Source organism: Alligator mississippiensis, chromosome 11 (genome assembly GCF_030867095.1).
Source record: "Alligator mississippiensis isolate rAllMis1 chromosome 11, rAllMis1, whole genome shotgun sequence".
Lineage (NCBI taxonomy): Eukaryota > Metazoa > Chordata > Crocodylia > Alligatoridae > Alligator > Alligator mississippiensis.
The window spans coordinates 40,591,403-40,614,341 of record NC_081834.1 but is presented as its reverse complement, the minus strand read 5'-3'; the positions used below and the strand labels follow the sequence as shown (position 1 = coordinate 40,614,341).

At 46.1% G+C, this 22,939-nt stretch overlaps 1 protein-coding gene across 2 annotated transcripts in view; it reads left to right on the top strand.

The window, feature by feature from the left end:
* Positions 1-12,893: 12,893 nt before the first annotated feature.
* TRIP4 (thyroid hormone receptor interactor 4) overlaps positions 12,894-22,939 on the top strand; it is a 57,264-nt gene continuing 47,218 nt past the window's right edge. For both annotated transcript variants that reach the window (XM_059714859.1, XM_014599955.3), the window contains exons 1-3: positions 12,894-13,001; positions 20,699-20,865; positions 21,125-21,261. In XM_059714859.1, coding sequence (XP_059570842.1) covers positions 12,919-13,001; positions 20,699-20,865; positions 21,125-21,261 — 387 coding nt within the window. In that variant the 5' untranslated portion in view covers positions 12,894-12,918. The remainder of the gene's footprint in view (positions 13,002-20,698; positions 20,866-21,124; positions 21,262-22,939) is intronic.

The window sequence follows — 22,939 nt, the reverse complement described above, 5'->3', positions numbered from 1 at the left end:
GTTGTTAGGCCGGGCCCTGACAGGAGCAAGAAAGGTCTCTGCTTGTTGTGGCCTGTGCTGTAAAAAATGTTTGGGAAGTGTTACCCTGATTCCAAGTTGGCTACTGATAAAAGAGGCAGAAACAGGCCTGCAGCCCAGCTTTTTATTTGCTTGTACTTCAAAACATAAAAATAAATACTCATCCCAAAGTCTGCCTGGCTGCCCGTGACAGTGCAACACAGATTCTCACTTGTACTGGCTGCGGAGACTGGAGCGGTTGGGAGAAGGCTGCAGTAGATTGGCAGGTCTTCTTAAATTAGCCGAGGTCTCCCAATTTCCTTCCAGCCTATGCCCCATATTTATAGATGGCCTGTTCTAAATACCCTAAGAAACGTTCTATGATTGGTTTTATTTAAAGTTCTTCCACTGAAGCGTTGGGGACTGGACTGAGCCAGATCTCTTGTGGATTTGGAAAGCATCCATTAACTGGGATTTATAACCTTGGGGAAATAAAAGGAGGGTTTCTTATCTCCCTTCCTTCCCCACTGTGCAATGCTGTTCCATACTGGGTTCATCCTTCATTACTTTAGTAACACTGCCTTCATTTTTCATTGCCTCTGTGGCACGGCTGTTTTCTTTTTACAACTCTAAGCATCTTAACAAAAATATATCAAATACAGTGAAATGGCATTGAATACATTTGGTTACATCAATCACTATTATGACTTTTAAGATAAAGCTATGATATTTGGGTTATTGAATGCATTGTCTTATAATGGCTCCTTTCAGGCCATGTGCTTTGTTTAATTGTATCTCGTGACTGGTTTATTTAGATGTATGGATGGCTTCCTTTATTTTGCTGACCAAACTAGTTGTCATGTCTGTAAAGGTTCACATTATGGTCACTCAGAAAGAGGCTTTGGAGCCTTCTGCTTAGTCACACTTCTGCAGCTTGGCCTAGGCTAAAAAAATAGCCAAGATTAGCAACAGAAACATCTTTCCACTAGACTGCACCATGCCTTCACTGCAGCTGTCCTTGTTCGCAATGTTGTCTCTACGTTTATGGAGCACTGTCTACTACTCTGGGTGTTCCAGTTGAGCTGAAAGAGCGAGGCAGTGGTGTGCTTACTGCAAGCGTTTTGTTGTGTAGTTTTCAGGCGTTGTGATTCCTTGTGGCAGAGTTGCAGGGAAATTATACAGGACAGTTATGGAGAAGATGGAGATGAGCTTTTCTGTGTGGCCATAGGGGAAAGGACTAGGAGCAACAGCCTCAAGCAAGAGGTTGGAGATTAGGAGGAACTTTCTGACTATGAGGGTGGTCAAGCTTTGGAACAGGCTGCCTAAAGAAGTTGTGGAATTTCCATCCCTGTAAATTGTCAAGAGCAGGTTGGACAGACACTTGACTGGGGTGGTCTAGTCAGGGACAATCCTGCCTTGAGTAGGGGACTGGACTAAATGACCTTGTGAAGCCCCTTCCAGTCCTACTTTCCTATGATCCTATGTGCAACCAGAAATGTGATTTTGGATATGCAACCAGCTTGTAACCCCTCTGCCCAGCACAGATGGCAGTAACAAGACCCAGGGGTCCATTTAGGGGCTTTACATACATTTTCTCTCATGGTTCAATGGGGGAAGTCAGTCCACCTTCAGAGTTAATTATACAGGTTATTGTAGCCCAGATCCAAATCTTTAACAGTTGGACAATTTCAAAATGCCACTGCACAAGGGGTAGTGGCACATGGTCTAAAATCTGAGAGGATGCACTGAGACAGGCAAGGAAGGAAATATAGGAGCAGGTAGCTTCAGAATCGTAAGAGATGGGTACTTCCCCATTTAATTCAATGGGGAGATATGGCCTAAGCAGGCTAATGTAATCCTTGCCTGTATTACTTAATAAACATGGTATAATCCTGCTGCAGAACCATATCTTAGCCTAGATATCTATGGTCTTTTTTCCAACAGGGGTTCAATCCTCCACTTCACATGGAGAATACTCAGTACAGAAAGGGATGGGAAGAGAAAAAAATGGCTTCACAATAGCTTCTCTGTAACCCGAGTCCTTTTATGGGCTTACTCGATGCCTATATGTGCTTTGCAGCCAAAAATAGCTGGTGTTGGAAACTGAAAGCAAATTAGGAGTCAAACATTACCCATCTGACCTAGAAGTGTGTTGTACTTGTGTTGTATAAGTGCAGATGGTGACCTGAGTACGGGGCAGTGTTTTTAAGTATGTTGTTTAAACCATCAAGCACCCTGAAGGCCTCTAATAACAATTATGAATAAAACTGCACCCTCCCCCCAACATGCACACTTTGATTCCTGCTCCGCTCAAATATTAATATCAAGTGCCTGGGAGAGGCAGGAGCATTTCTATTCAGGCACTGCTGAGGGAGTCAGTTGACTTTATGGCTCTCAATCGACCTGATTCCTGTTAATCTCTCTTCACTACAAAGGTGTTAACAACCATCTTTCCTTTTGAATAGTCTTGATGTTCCATTAATCAAGTTATCCTTTCTTCTGCAATGTTGCTAGCTGTTAGCTGTTCTTGGTAATATCTCTGTTCTATTTCACAGCTGAAAATCTTGACTCAGTTGTTGTAATATTAATACAGGTTAATATTAACTCATGTGGAAATTATTGGTAATGAAGTGTTCAATGCACTGTCAAGATGCTCAAGAAAGCTAGATTTTGTTTTACAAATCTGAATAAGAGACATACATTTAACTATAACGAGTATAGTGCTGATAAAATAATAGCTTTGGATTATTTTTGGATACACCATCTGTATCCCCCTTTTCAAAATCCTATTTCAGGTTCTTGTAATTTGTCTTCCAGATTTTGAATATGTAGAGTTTTACTCCCTTCGTGTTTTCAACCTTTGCTCTACAATACTGAGGACTAAAAACTTACCCCACTTCTGTTATCAGACCTCCTTACATTTATTTTCCTTGCTCATTTAAACATTTTTTTAAATATTCCTTAGTGTGTGTCCATATATGTATTTTAAATTTTGAGCCAAGTGGCCAACATCTCCTATCCTGTATTGCCAGTAGAACCCATGAAAGCTGAATGCAGACTAGGAATCACTATCACCCATCTAATCTGAAAGTATTCTGTTTTATATAAATGCAGGTGGTGACCTAGGTGCAAGGCAGTGGTGTTTGCATGTTATATGAAGCTTCAAGCACCTTGAAAAATGTTGATAACAATTGGAAATAAAATTCTAATAGTTCAATATGCATATATCATTGGTATCTAATTAACAGTAATTATACCATTGAACTATTTTATTTCTTCACAACCATATGGGAGACACAAATTCTATCTCTGATTCTGGTCTCTTATTCCCTGTATCACCAGAGACAAGGATTTTCTGGGGGTTATGTGTTTTATTGGACCAACTGCATGGTTGGAATAAAGTTAGACAAGCTTCTGAGTATTGTACAACGCATTCTTCATTAGGTTCTGATGAAGAATGTATTGCATTAAAAAGCATGTCTAACTTGTCTCCAACTAAGCAGGTGGTCCAATAAATTATATCACCTCCAAAAAAATCCTTACTTCTCATGTAATTCCTGTACCATCATAGCTACAACATCAATCTAACTCTACTGTGGCACTAAGGAAACCCTATGGATCTCAGTCCGTAAGGCTACCACATACTCCAGGCAATGGAAGCATTGATGAGGTTTTATATTATATGTTGGGCCAGAGTTGCTGCTGTGTGAGATGCTCCTTCTCTCCAGAAGCCCTTACAACACACCTAGAGCTTCTCTTCTCCTTTACACCAGTTCTGCACCATGGTACATCCACTGGCTTCAAAGGAGTTTTCTTGAAAGATCTGAGTGAAAGGAGAACTAGATCCCAGGTAAATAATTAATTTTGATTTAAGATATAGCAACTGGGTCCTAGCAGAGCAATATGGAGTGTGAGTTTTGCTGTCTCTCATTGTAAGGCACACTAATATGGGATTGTGCTTATGGGACTCAGGGATATAGAGACTGTGCTTACTGTTTTATCAAATAAAGTGGGCAACTGCAACAGAAATGTCTTAATAAGTAGACCTGAGAAAAGGTAAAGGTTTGTACATGAATCAAAGGCTGTAACAAGATTCTGACACAGGCAGCACAATAAGGAAACTCCAACCTTCAGTGTACTCTGCTCACAGCTTATACAAAGCCAAACTGGGGTTGGGCCCTTCATGGAATATGACCAGGCTTGTCCAGTGCCCTCCTATCTCAGTTAGCCACCCTCCCTTATCATCCAGCTGCCAATGCCCTGACATTTCCTTATCTAATATGTAGAACAAATGCCTACTTTATCCCAACCTTCCTGCCACAACATAATACACTTCCTACAGCCCTGACTTCTCAACTTCCAAGCTGTGGCCCCTTCTACAGCAAACAGCAGGGTGAGCAAGTTAAGTTAGATGGGTTCAAATTGCTGAACTCTCTCCTTACCACCTCCCCCTTCAGTCTAATTGATTTATCTAACATTATTTAAATATTTCAATTGTGCTCAGCAGTATAGGGATGCAGCTGGGCTTCTGGGGAAAAGCAGAAGCAATTATGTCCAGTTGCCACCGTGATGCCAACTGTAAATGCATGCCTGCTAGCAGCAGTTGTTTTTTCTCACCCCTCCCGCCCCGCCCCCAAAGTTGCCTCTATTACCATCCTTTAATTACTTATACCTCTGGTTGTGCCTGTTATGCTACACAAAAGAACATGAGCCCTGTCCCAATTGCCATGAAGACTCCTTACAGTCCCCTATTCAAAACGTAATGGCTCTACTGCAAGGTTTTGTATGTTTTCTGTCTTGGCTACAGTGAGAGAAGGCCTTTGGGTACAATGCTGGAGTTTTGTTACTGGCTTTGATCAAATTGGGATTCCCCCACTCTGGGGAAGAAGTGAGCTGCACATTGCATACTCCAGAGTTTGGCTACTTATCTCCAGTACTTATGAGAACCCCTGTCACTATGGGAACTGAGTGCTGGACAGTTTTTAATATTTTATCCTCATAACACAGATAGGTGGAACAGTGGTGTTATGCTCATTTGACAGATGGGGAATTGAGGATCATAGAGACTAAGGCCCAGGTCCTCAGAGGCATCTAAAGAGGCCTGTTAGGTTCTGGGTCTAAGTGACATGCTCAAAAGCACACAGGGATCCTGTGGCAGAGTAGTCTGCAGACCTAACCACTAGACAACATGTCCTTGCAAAGCCCTGTCTGACACCCTTTGGTGTCTATAGTTGAGACCTTTTTGCCCCCTCTAGAGATTTATACATTGGGCTGTGCTAGCTACAGTGCCTCTCTGAGGTCAGCCGTCTCCACAGGTTGCAGAAGGAAATAGGCCCACTAGCTCAATTAGGTTGAAGGCTTTAAATAGCTAGGCAGTCCCAATCCCTCATATCTCACAGCACCTCCTTGGACATGCCCCATACCCCTCAGTCATGCAGCCTTCCTGCAATCTCTTCCTCAAATAAGTACCCTTCTCCCCTTGCCCAATTGCTGGACTCCTTGACAAGCATCCAAATCCTCTGCACCCTTCTCCTTGCTGTCTGCAATCCGATTTCCTCCCTTTCATCTATCATATCCTCTCAGATCACTCCTCTTTCAGACAAAAAGCTAAAGTTCCGTCTCAGCTGCTAATCTTCCTACAGAAGCTACCCATATGTGTGGACCAGTGCCAGTCCCCCATAAGCAGATTACTCCTTTTGCTGTCTGTCCATTCCATATACTGTGTCTATTCCCTTTTATAACTCTAGAGCTGCTCAGCCTTAGCACTCTACGTCTTTGCCCAGTACTCATTTATCTGTGGGCAATACCTTGTGCCGGTAGTGGGTAGAGCTCAGAATTTAATTCACATATAAAAGGAGAAGGCATCAGATTTTCCCCACAATGCCCCAGAACTGAACAGGGGAGCAGAGGCATAGCAAGGCAGCGCCTTCCTCTTGCCAGCTGCCACAGAGTCAATACTGGCAATAACAGCTATTTTTGACCACTTCTCCCCCACCCTGCTCAGTTACTAGCTGGAGCCCAGGACTGGTGTCTTCATCACCCCTCCTCATTTACACTACTGCTGGGGAGTGAGAAAGAACTGGAAGTGGATGCAGTATTAACTGGAAAGCTTCAGTCCCAAGTGAAGCAAAGTTAGCCCTCATACAAAGGGGGACATGCATTTACTAGTATACCAAAACTAGAAAAAGCCCTGTTTTGGGGAGGCAAAATACAGGCTGCAGCTCTTACCCTAGAAAACACTTCCAGGGTTGAATCAGAAGGGCAGCAGATGGGATGTTAAACTGAGAAATTATAAGAGACTGGAAGTGTTAGGGATGATCGCATCTAGTCAGCAGCATGGGGATGAAATGTAACATTTTCTTGCAAATCTCCGATCCTTAAAAATGTTTGCTATCTAATCCTCTCTTTCTCTCCCTCCTCTCCTCCCCCCCCCCCCCCCCCCCGCGCACACTTTACCTTATCTCAAACCAGTTAGGCAGAAGTTAGGGTAGGATTAAACTTTTTAGACTAACTGGTTCAAGGAGGCATATGCTTTTGTAGGCAACAACCTATCTGTCAGATGCTATGAATGCACTGGCAGAACTAAAAGATTGTATGTAGAAAAGAAAGGGACAGGGGAAAGGGACATTGTTAAGAGAGGCAAAAAGTGGTTTGATTATAACAATTTAAATGAACAAAGCAGTTAACACCTTGAGGAACACTGAAGTTAACAGTTAGTCCAGGTAATGGGATAAAACATTTCAGGATACTAGAGGAAGGAATCTTGAATTAGGCAAGACAGGTTGTGGACTGGATGTGACAGATTTCATCCACCTTGAGACAGCAGAGAAACTGTCTAAGGAACAGTGGAGCAAGCTGCCCAGGAAAGTTGTAGAATCCCCTTCATTGAAGATTTGCAAGAAGTGGCTGGATAGGCACCTGTCTAGGATGGTTTAGGAATAGTGCAGCCTGTGCCTGTGTAGGGTGTAGTGGGAGTAAAACAAGGCTGTGTCATTGCTCTTCTCAATATTCCTTGCCACAATACTACATCTGACTACCAACAAGCTTCTGGCTGGAGTGGAGCTAAACTACCAAATGGATGGTAAGCTATTTAACCTCAGCTGACTCCAAGCCAAAACCAGGACCACCCTGACCTCAATTACTGAGCTCCAGTATACTGATGATGCTGTAGTGTGTGCTTTCTTGGAAGCAGATCTTCAAGTAATCATTAAATCTTTACTGAGCCATACAAGAAAATGGGACTAACTCTTAACATGTAGAAGACTAAGGTCCTCCACCAACAAGCTCCTAATGAACAGTCCACGGCTCCAGTAATCTAGATCCATGGTGAGACTCTGGAGAACACTGAGTATTTCCTGTATCTCAGAAACCATCTCTTGGAGAAGGCTGACACAAATGAAGAAATCCAACTTCATCTTAAATATGCAAGTGCAGCCTTTGGATGCCTGAAGAAATGGGTGTTCAAAGACTGTGACACAAGCTCATGGTTTATCAAGCAGTCATGATCCCCACCTTGTTGTCCAGAGCTGAGACATGGACAACATACAGGAGACATCCGAAGTTGTTAGAGAAGTACCATCAATGCTGCCTGCAGAAGATCCTTCAAATCCAGTGGGTAGACAGATGCACCAATGTTAGCATCCTCCTGCAAGCAAACACCATGAGTACTGAGGTGATGATCATTCAACATCAACTTAATTAGGCTGACCATGTCATCTGGATGTCTGACTCCAGACTCCCAAAGCAAGTTTTATTCTCCCAGCTCAGCCAAGGCATATGGTCAACAGGAGGACAGAGAAAGTGCTTCAGGGATGTCCTCAAGGCCAACTTAAAAAAATGCAACACTGATGTCAACTTGTGGGAGACTGTTACCCAGGACTGGCCCAAATGGAGGAAGGTCTGCTCCAGGGATCTTAGTACTTTGAAGCCTCATGACAACAACAGAAGATGGAAAAGCAGGAGCAGCAGAAACAGTCCATCACAGACCAAATCAAGAATCCAGTGTCACCCACTCCGCATGGAAACACATGTCCAAGCTGCAGTAGAGTCTGCTGATCTTGGATAGGCCTCATCAGCCATCTTTGGATGTATAAATAAGACAATCATGGAAATCAATCATCCTCGACTGTGAAGGATTGCTGAAGAAAGAAGGTGTAGTACTAGATAGTCTTTGAGAACCCCTCTGACTCTATGGTTGTAAGCAGTAGTTTTCAAACTTCTTGCAGTCACATAACTCTCTCATGTCACTTCTTCTGCCATGAAACCTCTACCCCTCCCCTTTAGACTGGCATGGCGCCATGCAACCTGGACTGACAGTGGCAGTGCACTGCCTCCCAGCCCTCTTAACCAATACCCTGATCTCTTTGTGGCACCGCTGATGTCCTATTGTAGAACCAAAGGGTTCCATGGAACACAATATGAAAAACACTGATTGTAAGCAACATTTCTCAAAACAGAGCATGCCTAGTCAAGAAAGCAGGCAGGACACAAGCTAGAATGTGCACAAGGAATAGGAAAGTGGAAAGAGGCGAAGAGCAACTACAAAAAGGAAAAAGGAAGGAAAAGAAAAAAATTAAAAACAACTTATATGTCATAGATCAGTGGTTCTCAACCTTTTCAGACTCGAGAGTCCCATCAGAAAATGCCAGTTCTTAATTTTCACAAATTTTTTGACTATAGAAAAAAGTGAGCAATTCTTTTGTTGCAAAGAGCTCATAAAGATCACAACAGGTCAGAATGTTTTTAACGCTATAGATTCCTATTTGAAATCTCTGGGTTAATCTTGTGACCTATGTTTGTACCCCTAATAGTACTAACAATGTGTTGCACTCTGTGGCACTCTTAAAGGGTCTCAAGGCACCCCAGGGTGCTGCAGCACTCTAGTTGAGAATTACTGTCTTAGGTTGTTCTTATTCTTGTTCTTATTATCCATAATGTGGAGTCCTAGGCCTGTGCACAGCTGAACACATTAAACAAGAGTAGATGACTCAAAAAAGTTTCAGAACCTGTGTGTGTGAACTGCCACCTTCATCTCAATGAGGGTGACAGTTTACAAGTGACACTGTTAATTATTTCGCTGCTGATTATTTTAGTGGGAACATCCAACTAATGCACTTATTCACTGGGCTTGGATTTCACAGTAGTGAGACACAGACCAGTCCCTGAGGGAGTCCTGTTTTCTTTAGCCTTGTCTCCATTGAGAATTTCTATCCATTTTCTCACTATTGATCTTGCAATGTTATAGCTTCACTGGGGAAAGCAATAGCATAGATCAAATGCAAGGATTCTTTCATCCAGACTTGCTCTGAGCAGGGTTAGACACCTAGCAGGCAGAGACATTGGTGACAGCTTATAGCAGCACGTCTATCACTGCATCGGCAGAGATGTTATAGCGGTGATGGGAAAAATACAGTTAAATGTTCTCTGTGTAGCTGTGCAGCTGTAGTATAGACTCCTGGGCCTCCTCTTCCATTCACAATTGCAAGCATGACCCCTCCTTTGGGAATTATCGCACAAGCCTGCCACGAAGACTGTAACATAATACCTGAGGAAGAAACATTAAGGAAGTAGCTAATGTATTTTCAGTGTCCTTTAATGTAAATTAGAAGATAGAAGCAGAGAGAGCCAGCCCCCTGTGACCAGCCAGTGCTCTTCAGGCCACAGATTATGAGCCACTATCTTAAGGAATGTTATTTGTACGCTGAGGTCATAATGGGAATATTTTCTAAAACATATTCTGTTGGAGAGGGGAGAAAAGACTTAGAGGAGTGGTCATGACCACCAGGACTTCACATAGTTCCAGATATTTTTTTCCTCCCCCTTCATGACCTGTCTGAGTTACATCTGTAGGGTTTGCGTGTATCTATTTTTTTTTTCTCTCAGCATTGTGAACCCCCTCCTTCTCCTTCCCCCTCCCCCTTCTACCATCCCCAGGCTTAGTTGGCTAACATTGTATTTTCTGTAACCTAGTTGGGTTCCCCTCCTCACCCCCATCCCTCTTATGTTAGTCCCTCCCTTGGGCAGTCTGTATTTCCCTACTAGCTTTGTCATCTTTTTGGTTCATTACTGTTAACATCTACTAATAAAATTCAGTCTGATGTGTGTTAGAAGCTAGCCCTGGCTTTAAATACTGATAAAGATGCTTCTTATGCTGGGGACACTTATTCCTATAATGGGCTACAAACTCCATGCCAGTACAATTGTCTCCACACAAGGGATTGCAATGACTGTATTATATTGGAAGTTAATCACATCCCTAATAGTTACATTCACATGTTGTCCTGTAGGCAGAAGACGTGTGTGTACCCAGTGCTTAGAGAATCCTAGAAAGTATTCTGTGCTTCCCTGGGTGTGTGTGCATGTGTGTAGACATGTGTGTTGTGCCAGAGAAGGATCACATGCTCACAAACTCTCTAATTTTTGACTGGCCACAGCTGCTTTTTCTGTTTTGGGGGAGATGTTGTGGCAGACAGGATCCTTGCTGCTTTACCTGGAGTTTGCCAGTTGTATGTGGCAAATCATTTAGAATCTGTCTGTAGAAGTTTTTTTTTCTCTCATTAATCTTTTTTTTCAGCAGAGCAGTGGGAAGCATGGCTCCAACAGCTACATTGTCATCTGAGTGCTGTGAACCTAATCTTGTAGCCTTCTGATGCTCAGTGCTGTGTTGCTTTGCAGTGGGCACCTGGATCTAGCAAGTCAAGGTGAACGCCAGGCAGGAGGGGGGTACAGGTTGATTGCAACTACCTACAATGCAACAAAAACCTGCACCATTTCCCCAGCAGGATTTCATCCTTATGGTGCCACCTTGTGCTAGCCTTTTTTTTCTGCAGTGAAGACAAAGCGCAAAGCTGTCTCTACACTGGGAAAAGCTGCTGATGGGCCCTATTCCTACTGCTGCCAGCTCATCCTCACCCAGAGGGACCCAGCACTTGCAGGGTTCCAGGTGGGCACAGACATTTTAAGCCTGGCACTGTCCAAGCTGGCTCAGCTCTGTGGGACAGGGCAGCTGAATGCCAGGCCCCTGTACCTAGGGCAGGTCTAGTGAAGCCAAGGGACCTCTGGGATCTTCTAGGTGCTTATTCTGGACCAACCACTCTGGGTACCCCCTTCCTGTGCCACAGGGTTTAGGGCAGGGCTCCTGGCGGGGGGGAAGGCGGGGGATGGGAGTCGGGAGACTGTCCCTGCCCAGCCTGGAAGGCTCCTTGGGCAGCCCCCTGAGGCGCCTAGTGGGCGCAGCAGTGTTGCCAGGTCTTAAATATGAAATTATCATAATGGAAGCTCCAAATTGTCGTTTGTGTTTTCTGAAAAACTATCGTTCACTGGGAAAATATGTAAATAAGAATGCAAATAAGTCTTCCTCTTTAGGCAACATCATGTTGCCTTATACTGTTATCATCACATCCTGCACCACTCTACTTGGCATTGGCACCATGATGTTTTGTTTAACTCTTTTTTTGACTGGTTAAACTGAATTTATTACTATGATTATTCTTTTCTCTCTGTTTTGCCATTCAGGTCCGTGTATTTTAAATTGTTATACAATTACTTTACACTGCTACTCACTGTAACCTCCAGAGAGTGAGTGAGAACTGGGTCATCAAAGTTGAAGCTTTTTTTTTTTTTTTTTGCTTTTTTTTTTGGCAAGAAAATAATACTGTGATCACCAAATACGAAAGAAGGAGGGGAGGAAAAATTCTGGCAAGAGATGGACTTCAGGGGGTTGTTTCAGCCCAGCACAGGTATAGGCTAAACTAAGAGTCAGCATTGTGAGTAGAAAAGGCTGGCTAGGGTTGCACATGGGATAGAGACAACAAGAGACCTATATTGCACTGAGTGTTCTTGCTTTCCTTTTTTTTTGGGGGGGGGGACGTACAGGATGTCTAATATGATATGTGTAATATGTGTTAGATAGCCAATACTCAGGGATGTTGTATATACTGTGTACAAATGAGATGACGTGCAATATGATATCAATTCCAATGTTTTGTATTATGTTATTTGAAATGTTGTATTACCCTTTTGTGAGGTCTCTGTTTGGGGTCGTTTTGAGTCTTTTGTTATGGTATGGTATGGTTTTCTATGGTATGGTTTTCTAATAAAATGTTTTATAAAAAAAAAAAAAAAAGGCTTCCTAGTTGCACCTAGGGTGGCCATCATGGAGGACAGTTCGGTTGTCCTCTGTCTTCTATTGATACAAACTGGATGCCTCTACGTCCTCTGTTTTTGTTCTTGAAAAGAAAAATAGAGGACGTAAAGGCGTCCGGTTTCGTATCAATAGAGGACAGAGTAAGAGAAAACCGGAATGTCTTCCACGATGGCCACCCTAGTCGCACCCAGGGAAGACTGTTCTGCTGGCGTGGGATAGTACTGTGTAGGTAATGCAGTTAACCTTGGCTTTATGCCCACTTTATGGAAATGGCAGACTCCTCCCTAGGTTGCTTCTGTGGCCATATGGCTGAGGGCAAGTGAAACTTGGGGCCATCCGAAACCCAAGCCTCTGGGCTTGGGGCTGCACGTAGCACGCCCGCCAAAGGTTTTGGGAACATTTGAAGCCGCAGGTGGGGATGGGGGAGGATGTTTACCGGTAGTAGGAAGTGCTGACAGCAAATCCAAAGCTGGTGAAGACTCTCTGAGAGTCACTTGGGTTTTGCATATGCTGCATTCATTAACTACCTCGAAATGACCGTGCATTTTGAACACTTTTAGTATTATCTATCGTGCAAGGGTTGAAATGGTGGTGCAAATACGATCATCCGTACACCTGACCTGGCAAGTGCCCGGAGAAGGGCTGGCCGCAGACTGGCCGGAACTGCAGTGCGCGGCCGGCGCTGCCGGGCGGAAGCCGCGGGCGCTGCACCGCGCCGCTCGGGGCCAGGCCTGCCGGGCGGGGTGCACCCGCCTTTCCCTTCCCCCGCGCCCAGGATGGCCGCCGCGCCGCTTCTGGGCTGGTGCATGCAGCGGCTGCAGGGCGACTTCGGGCTGGATGTCAGCGAGGAGCTTGTGCAGTGAGCGCGGGAGGGCCGGGGCGGGCGGGCGGGCGGGAGGGGCCGGGCCGGGCCCCCTCGGAGCGCCCCCGCTGTCGGAGCCGCTGGGCCGCGGTCCGGGGGGCTGCGGGCCTCGACCCCCCGGTGCCGAGGCTGCCGCGGGGCCTGCCCGGTGCTGTTGGTGTCGTTCTTACTGCTGGCACTGTCGTCCCTGTCGTCATGATGGTGATAGTGTTGTTGTCATCATCGCTGTTAATATTATCCATACTACCATCGCTAGTATAATTACTTTTGGTGGTGCTGCTGCCTGCTATCATCACTGTTGTTGTTATTGTTGTCCAGTGCAAGGCACTGATCCGCACCCACAAGATGCACCTGGACCGGCGCGGTGCAGACTGGGGTGGCCGTTGGCTGGTTCCAGTGAGCGCCGAGCGCTGGGATTGTTCCCCCCGGCCTCACGCTGCTAGGATTTGTGCCCGTGGGTCAAGCTTTGCAGGGTCCAGGCCTGGCTGCTCAGCTGTGTGCTGCAAGGCCCGGCTGCCATTTGAGGATAAGGAAAAAGGAAAGGGTGGGGTTTTTTTAGGAAAAAAAATGAATTCACGCAGATGTCAAAACAAAATCCAATATTGGAGCAATACATGGGGACTGCATTACACATTTGCAAAGGAAATGATATATGACTGTTCTTATAACTGAATATCTGTGCTATCAGTATACTGTTTGTATATGTTAATGTTCAAACAGTCTGGTTAGAGATACTGGGCTCCTGGCTGGTGAATACATGGCTGGTACATGTACATACTGCTTGGTATGTGCGCTTGCATCTCCCCCCCCCAGCTTTATGATTGATCTGTCAAGATATATGAATTGATCTATATAGATCTATACGTACATACACGTATGTATCTGTCTGTCTTGCTATCTATCTAAAGCTGGAACTGTCTTCACCTCTTTATAATTTAAGGAAATTAACGAGGGAGTCAAATGTACTCTGTCCAAGTTTGCAGATGACACAAAGCTATGGGGAGAAGTGGACACACCGGAGGGCAGGGAACAGCTGCAGGCAGACCTGGATAGGTTGGACAAGTGGGCAGAAAACAACAGGATGCAGTTCAACAAGGAAAAATGCAAAGTGCTGCACCTAGGGAGGAAAAATGTCCAGCACACCTACAGCCTAGGGAATGACCTGCTGGGTGGCACAGAGGTGGAAAGGGATCTTGGAGTCCTAGTGGACTCCAAGATGAACATGAGCCGGCAGTGTGACGAAGCCATCAGAAAAGCCAATGGCACTTTATCGTGCATCAGCAGATGCATGACGAACAGATCCAAGGAGGTGATACTTCCCCTCTATCGGGCGCTGGTCAGACCGCAGTTGGAGTACTGCGTGCAATTCTGGGCGCCACACTTCAAGAAGGATGCGGATAACCTGGAGAGGGTCCAGAGAAGGGCCACTCGTATGGTCAAGGGCCTGCAGACCAAGCCCTACGAGGAGAGACTAGAGAAACTGGACCTTTTCAGCCTCCGCAAGAGAAGGTTGAGAGGCGACCTTGTGGCTGCCTATAAGTTCATCACGGGGGCACAGAAGGGAATTGGTGAGTATTTATTCACCAAGGCGCCCCCGGGGGTTACAAGAAACAATGGCCACAAGCTAGCAGAGAGCAGATTTAGATTGGACATTAGGAAGAACTTCTTCACAGTTCGAGTGGCCAAGGTCTGGAACGGGCTCCCAAGGGAGGTGGTGCTCTCCCCTACCCTGGGGGTCTTCAAGAGGTTAGATGAGTATCTAGCTGGGGTCATCTAGACCCAGCACTCTTTCCTGCTTATGCAGGGGGTTGGACTCGATGATCTATTGAGGTCCCTTCCGACCCTAACATCTATGAATCTATGAACTAAAGAAAGCTAGATAATGGCTGGGCTACTTAATGTACCTGCAATACTGTAATATGCTTTTGGTCCCCATGTATTCTTTTATACATTCTCATCTTAAAGTTAACTTTATTTACTAACGCCCGTGCTTCCCCCCCATAATTTACGTGGTCCCGTTTCCCTCCCACTTGGATCCCCAAATGATCCTTATTGTTGTATCCTTGGGAAGATTATTTTTAATGTCAGCTGTATTTGCTTGTAGTTTTTGTCTCACTTTTTTACATACAAACTTAGTCTTTCCTCCTGGATCTCTAAGATACTGACTGTATCTTCTGTCACAGAGGTCTGCATTCCCTCTCCTATAACTAGTTTTAATCATGCAGGTGTTTCCTCATCCAAAGTCCCTGCCCAAATTCAGGGGTAGCTTTGTCACCTGCTTTGGCAAAGCTCTAAATGCTTGCTAAGCATCGGGTGATAAGGAGGGGCTTATATCCATAATTAGATCTTGTACCAGGTCTGATTTAGCCCTTCTGGCTTTGGTGCATTTTGTAGTTTGGGCATTTTTTGCACAAGCCTTGGAAGGCTACATGTGAAGATAGCACAGGATTTGTGCACCTCCACAACCTTTTGCTTGTTTTTGGTGGCTAAAAATAAGTTGAAAACTGTAGGGTTTTCTCCTATAATCACTTCTTTTACATTTTTTCTGTACTGTGTTTTCAGGAAGACACTATAGATGACTGGAGAACTAGAGTTCTCCAGAGGAGGGCCACTTGCATGATTATTGGCCTTTGTGATAGACCCTACGTGGGGAGGTTGAGAGAGCTGAATCTCTTCAGCCTTCACAAGAGACGGCTGAGGGGAGATCTTGTGGCCGCCTATAAATTTATTAGGGGAGGTCAACAGGGAATAGGGGAAGCGCTGTTTACTAAGGCACCCCAGGGAGTGACTAGGAATAATGAGTGTAAACTAGTTGAGAGTGGATTTAGGTTAGATATTAGGAAGAAATTTTTCACAGGAAGGGTGGCCAGGATCTGGAATGGGCTTCCAAGAGAGGTGGTGCTATCACCTAGCTTGGAGGTGTCCAAGAGGAGGCTAGATAGTCACCTGGATGGGGTCATCTGACCTCGGTCCTCTTTCCTGCCAGGGGCAGGGGGTCGGACACGATGATCCATTGTGGTCCCTTCCGACTCTACAATCTATGAATCTATTAATCTACCTCTGTGATGTTTACAGTATGAATGTTGGAGGAGGGGAGAGAAGAACTGTTTAGGTTAAAGAACTGAATAGTTGTTCAAGTTGGTACAAATTGGTTATTAATGTATTTTGATTGGAAATTAGAATAAAATCTCTAAGTGCTAGAGGAGTAAAATTTTGGCTAATGTTCTGAGCAAAACAGTGGGGATGCAAAGATCTTGAGTTGTTTCCAGATGGGACTCAACAAGTTCATGAAAGGGATGGTATAGGACAGGGGCCCATGTGTCCCAGGGGCACAACCACAGGGGAGCTAGAGACCCTCCCCTCAGGGGACCCCGGGGCAGGGGCTACGCACCCAATGGATAAAAACCCCGACAAAAGAAACTATTTACCTGAAAGGACACAACTGGTAGTGCCCACCCGTTTCCACCAAATCATTTGGCGATTGGTCCATTCCAACCCCACAGGAGAACACCTAGGTTGGGATAAGACCACTGCTAGAGTGTCCCAGTGGTTCTTCTGGCCAGGGTTGGGGGAAGATGTTGCGCGCCATTGCACAGCTTGTCCCGAATGTCAGAAAGCCAGGGAGGACTGCCTGGCGAGGGCCCCACTTCAACCTATGCCTATCATTGATATCCTGTTTTCAAGGATAGCCATGGATGTGGTTGGACCACTACCCCGTAGCAGCACAGGACACCAGTATATACTGGTATTCATAGATTACGCCACCCGGTACCCAGATGCTGTGTCCCTGTGGGCAGTAACGGCTCCACGGGTTGCGGAAGAACTCATTAAGTGGATAGCGAGGATGGGAATTCCTCAAGAAATCCTCACTGATCAGGGGCGTAATTTCATGTCGGGTGTTACAAGTGGTGTGCTGCACCCTACGGATAAAACACCTGTGTACATCTGTGTACCACTCCCAGACTACTAATTGCCTGGTAGAACATCTCAATGGGACAATAAAAAGAATGTTGTGATGCTGTATAAGAGGAGACCTGCAAAAGTGGGTTCTGCTTCTTCCATTAGTTTTGTTTGTCCTTCGGGACACTCCACAGGAGTTAATGAAATATTCTCCCTTTGAGCTAGTATTAGGTCACCCCCGAGAGGCCTACTCCAGGCCCTAAGAGAAGATTGGGAACAAGATACAGGGAATGCGAGAAATCCGATCACATATCGGCAAGAATTGCAACAAAGGATCCAGCTGGCCCAAGACCTGGCCAAGGATAATATGCAGGAGGCACAACATCATCAGAAAGAGAGGTATGATGCGCACACTAAAGAGCAAGAATTCGAACCCAGACAGAAGGTGCTGGTGCTGCTGCCCGCATCCTCGAGTAAGCTGCCTAACCCAGTGGCAGGGCCTGTTTGAGATAACTCGCAGGGTGGGACTGGTAGACTATGAGGTTCACCGACCAGGCCATCTATGTGAGAAACAAATATATCACGTCAACCTCTTGCGTGAAGGGCATAAACTGGAGCAATGGGGAGCCTTTGTGGAGGCGGATACAGAAGACCTGGGACCCCAGGGAGCAATCCTAAGAGAAAGGAACGGCTAGAACAGAGGACCAATTCCAAATAGAGTAAGAACTGTTGACATCTGAAAGATATGAGATGCAGGCTCTGGTTAAGAAATTTAAAGATGTAGTCTGAGAGGAACCCAGGTGGGTTCCACACAATACAGACCACACAATACAGACACCACTGGGGGCCATAGTGTGGGAGACATGGCAACTGGTGCCCCATCACCTCTCAGGAGAGATACGCAAAGAGGTTGAGAAAATGCTTGAACAAGGGATCATACACCCATCCAAAAGCCTGTGGCAAAGTCTGTTGGTCCCAGTCCCAAAATCAGATGGATCTCTGGGGTTAAGCGTTGATTACCGACGATTAAATACAATGGCAGTCTTCGACGCATTCCCTGTGCTCCACGTCGCAGAACTAGTGGAACGCTTTGGGAATGCCCAATATATCACGACGCTCGACTTGGCAAAGGGGTATTGGCAGATCCTCGTGGCCAGCAGGGACCGGCCCAAGACAGCTTTTGGGACGGTATGGGGCCTATACGAGTTTGTTCGTATGCAGCGTCTAATGGACCAGATCCTGGCGCCACACACCGAGTATGCTGCAGCCTACATTGATGACATTGTTGTGTTCATGCAAACATGTGCTCAGCATAAGAGGGCTCTCCGGGCCGTACTGTCAGAACTAAGAAAAACAGGGATGATGGCGAACCCAAGAAAATGCGTGCTGGCTTAGAGGCAAACCATATATCTAGGATATATATATACCTAGATATATATATCTAGGCCATTAGCTGATGAAGTGGAAACCATCCGCAACTTTAAGGCACCCCAGCCCAGCAAACAGCTTAGATCCTTTTTGGGGTTGACCAATTATTACCGCTGGTTTGTCCCCTGATTTTCTGACCTGGCGGCACCTCTTATGGAAGCCCTAAAAGGACAGTGGGCGAGAAGCATAAAATGGACGACCAAAATGACACAGAACTTCGAATTGCTCAAAAAGGCCCTATGCGAAGATGTTGTGATACATGCATCTGATTTCTGTAAACTTTTTATATTGCAGACAGACATGTCAGAGACTACTGTTGGGACAGTCCTAACCCAAGAAGATGGAGGGATAGAGAGACCAGTTGCCTGTGCTAGCTGAAAATTACTGCCTGCAGAAACATGATACGCGACCAGAGAACGGGAATGTTTGGCAATCTGCTGGGTGGTAGAATGCTTCAGGTACTACCTGATGGGGAGGGAATTTAAGCTGGTAATGGACCATGCTCCCTTAAGATGCCTAAGCACAGCCAAGACCAATAATGCCTGGATTACAAGGTGGGCCCTTTCACTACAACCATTCAAGTTCCACATGCTACATCGACCAGGGACAAGTAACATAGTGGCGGATTTCTTATCCAGATGCAGAAATGAGACCAAACGTGGTGACGCCAAACACCAACCGAGCGAAACACCCAGGATGACAAGTAGGACACCAAAACAAGGAAATGAAGCACCCTAAGGCATCTTTAAGTGGGGGTTATGTCCCAGGGGCACAACCACAGGAGAGCTTGAGACCTTCCCTACAGGGGACCCCGGGATGGGGGCTACACACCCCGTGGATAAAAAACCCAAAAAAAGAAACTACTTACCAGCCACAGGACGCCAGACCCCGAAGGTACAAAGAGCGGAACCTGCGCAGTTCATGAGCCGTGCCTATATATAGCTGGAGCCAGCGGGTGATGTCAGGAGCAATCACCGACCAGGAAAGATAAAAGGGAGCGCCGAAAGAGACGCAGGGAGTGGGGGAGAGGCAGCGGAGGCTTCAGAGGCTCTCCATGCCTGCACAAAAGAAAGAATGGATCCAGATCAGAGAGTGGCAGTGGAGGCTTCAGAGGCTCTCTGCATTGGTGGCAAGCAGCCCCAGTGGGAAGGGGTGGATTACGCTTGGGGGACAGGCAGCCCAAGTGGCAGGGAATAAATCCCACACTGGTCACGAGCAGCACCGGCATCCAGGGGACACCTTTGCTCTTGAAGGAGCTATAGCAAACCCAGAGATGGCGGAGGCTTCCTACTTCGGGTTCATACAGATACAAAGACGTGGAGGGAGGCTGACCCGGGGAAGGACAGAAGACACCCCAACAAAAGCGCAGAGCGGAGCAGTGCCATGGGACGCCACCTGGTTTAGACTCTAGGGCTAAAAGAGGGAAGGAGCAGTGTATCCTGATCTCTTCTCTTCTATCCGCCCTCCTATTCTTTAAGTCATTTTTTCTCTTTAGTTGCCACTGGTGTGTATATAGTCTCTTGTGTTGCTGTTGTGGTCTGTCTTCTTTTTTTGGGGTATTCATTGGTTTGGTCTGCTTTGAGGGGGATCTGGCTGACACCGCATTACCAGGGTGATCACGAGGCTCAGCAAGTAGCCATCGACAGTGGGGAAGATAGGCAAGATGGACGTATCCAGTAGGCCTGTAGCCTATCAAAGAAACAAAGTTAATAACCAATCCCGAAGAGGGCGTGAAGATCAAAGGTCATCTAAACCAGAGGGATGGCGCCATTAAATTAAGATGGCCCGCCAGAGGTTGGTATAAGGAAGGGGTGTAGGGGAAGTGGAGCCCTATGAATATCCACTGGGAGGGGTGACCGACTCTGAGGGACCTACGGAAGAAGACCCTTCCTCTGAAAATACATTTAAAGTCATAGCAGGTGAGTTTAAACTTCTCCAGGGTGATCAAGGTCCATCTCAGTGGCCACACGAACCCTCACCACGCCCACCACCAGGTGCATGCTCTAAGGCAGCGCATGAACGGGTATTCGAAGCGAGGCGGTCACACCGTGGATTGATAATCCATGAGTAATATGCAGATTCAAGCACTTGCAATCCCCATGTTGAGGATGAAAGGTAGATTTTTCTCTGTATGGTAAGTGCCTGGCTATCCTGTGCTTCACGGTTTCTACTGATCATCTGCAGGGGTCAGGAAGGAGTCCCTCTTCTCTTTCTTTGGAATGTTCTGTAGGGTTCTGTGTGGTTTTTTTCAGCTTTCTCTAAAGCACTTGATGCTGGACACAGGAAAATTTGGGAGGGTTTATCATGTTGTTACCTAGGATGCTATTGTTTGGTGACTAGTTTCCCTTCTTGTTGTCCACTTTGAGGTACATCTTATCAATTAAAAATGAAGAGGAGATCCGAGAATATGTAATTGACCTCATCCAGGGGACTGATGGGAAGAAGAGTCGGTTTATAGAAGAACTGGTAGCCAGGTGGCAAAAGTCCTCTCAGCTGTCTTCTGACCCTCTGCCAGTATACAGGAAAAAAGATGGTAGGTCAAAGTGACAATGTGTTGGTGGAATTAAAGCATTGAAAGGAACCCAACTTACCTTAGTTACCTAATTTAACCAACACTTTTAGAGCCTTGAAGTGCCCTCTGCAGCTGGTTTTGCTATTGGGTCTCATTTTTTGCCCAGCAGGAATGTTTATTGCTTGGTGAGTGTTCTTCCTAAGAGCACCAGAGTTCATGGATGCTGTCCTTTCTTGCTGAAAGCTAATATGCCTTCCTTCTTGTGTGCACAACCGTTTAGAGACTTCAGAGGTGCAACGGGCCGGAGACCAAGCCAAACGGGGTAGACGCAAAGGAAGGAACAAGCAGGAAACACCTGTGTATGCTGAGCCTGATGTGCCTGTTGAGGAAGTAAAAACACCTCTTGATCTGGCCAAGGTGAGTGCGTCTGGCTCTGAGGCAGACAGACTGCTGTAGAACTCAGAGGATATGGGTCTCCCAGTTCAATATAAGAGGCCCCCTATACACATGACAGGTATTGCTCAATTATCTGGTTAATTGTGCAATTACCTTGAGACCAGCTACACCTGTAAAGTAGTTATCACATGATAAAAAGCTCCAACCAACTATAAAGTTAGACCTAAAAAATGTGTACTAACTTTTATAGCTGCTTGCTATTGAGCTTTAATTTGCACTTGTAGCAGGGTCTCCCCAGTAGCTGAGAGCCCTGTGTAACTCTGCAGTTGCCATGTCCCCTAAGGCTTGGGGTGCAGGAAACCCCACACTGGGCTCTTGGTCCTGCCTGCACCTTACCTGCAGCTGGGACTGAGAGTTTCACACCTGACAGGACTCTGGGTCTCGGCAGGACTGAAACGCCTTGCAGTTGATGGGGTTCTGGGTCCCAGCTGCACCTCATATAAAGCACACCCGGGACCCAGAGCCCCATCAGCTGCAGGACTCTTAGTTCTGGCTGTGTGTGGCCCCTGTGGGTGGGAGTCCCCTCAGCAAAGGGTGCTCTCAGCTATGGGTGCCTGCTTCTTGCTGATGCAGGAGGAGCCCAGGATAAGGCTCCTCCTACACGGGCAATAAGGCGTGGTTAGATCTAATACACAATCCCATAATCATGCCTCTTGCCATGCACTAGTGGCATGGCAGGAGGTGCAGTTGTTTGGATCCCACATTAGATCCAGTCGTGCCTTTACCTGCGTGTGTAAAGGATCTTTGAGGCTGATGACTGGCCGATTCCCCCCTCTTCCTCCTCCTTGCCCGCAGCAAGCTTTTCAATTACTAGCCCCAGTGCTATTTTTCCATTACAGATTTAGGAAAGAGAGCACTTCTTTACTTATCTCTGCATGTATATTTTTAAAGTTTTTTTTTGCAACTGTGGGGACGTAGCTGTTAAAAAGTGAAAGCTGGCTTTGTACAGATATATTGGCAAATAAAAATATCAGTCACCGGAACTGCTAGAAGTCATTTTGACTAGCAGTGTGTTTTCTCCATTAACATGGAAAAAAATAAAGTGTCCTTAGTTTTTTTGTCCCTTTTTAGCTTAAAAGAAAGAATGCAACAGACAAATGAAAGTGGGTGTGTACCAGGGAATCCTAACCCTGTTATCAGAAAGCAGGCCGGTCCCTTTAAGACCAGAACTTTCTGGGCACAGCCTGCTGGCAGTGTAGGGGTTAAAGCTGAGCCAGGTTGGCTAGTCAGGTGACCGGAAGGGGGCAGGCCAGAACTATAAAAACCCTGGGCTTGGCAGCAGTTAAAGGCAGCGGCCGAAGGGGAAGGAGGTTGTGCATGAGAGCTCGACAGAGAGGCTAGCTGCCGGTCTGGCTGCTGTGAGAAGGGAACTCCTGATGACTCTCGGAGAAGTGGCGGCAGCGCCATAGGGAGGAGCATCACAGACAACGGGGAAGCAGAAGCACCAAGCCACAAAGAAATGTAAGCTGGCATGTTGCCTTCTTTAATTTCTATTTCTTTTGTGGTTATAACCCATGGACTTACTGGTTATACATATTTGTTAATTGATAGACTGGTGGGTTCTGGTTGAGGCTGTAGGAGGCTTCATTAGTGCCTTGGGTGCAGTCATAAAAGGCCAAAGGGCCTAATGCACTAGAGT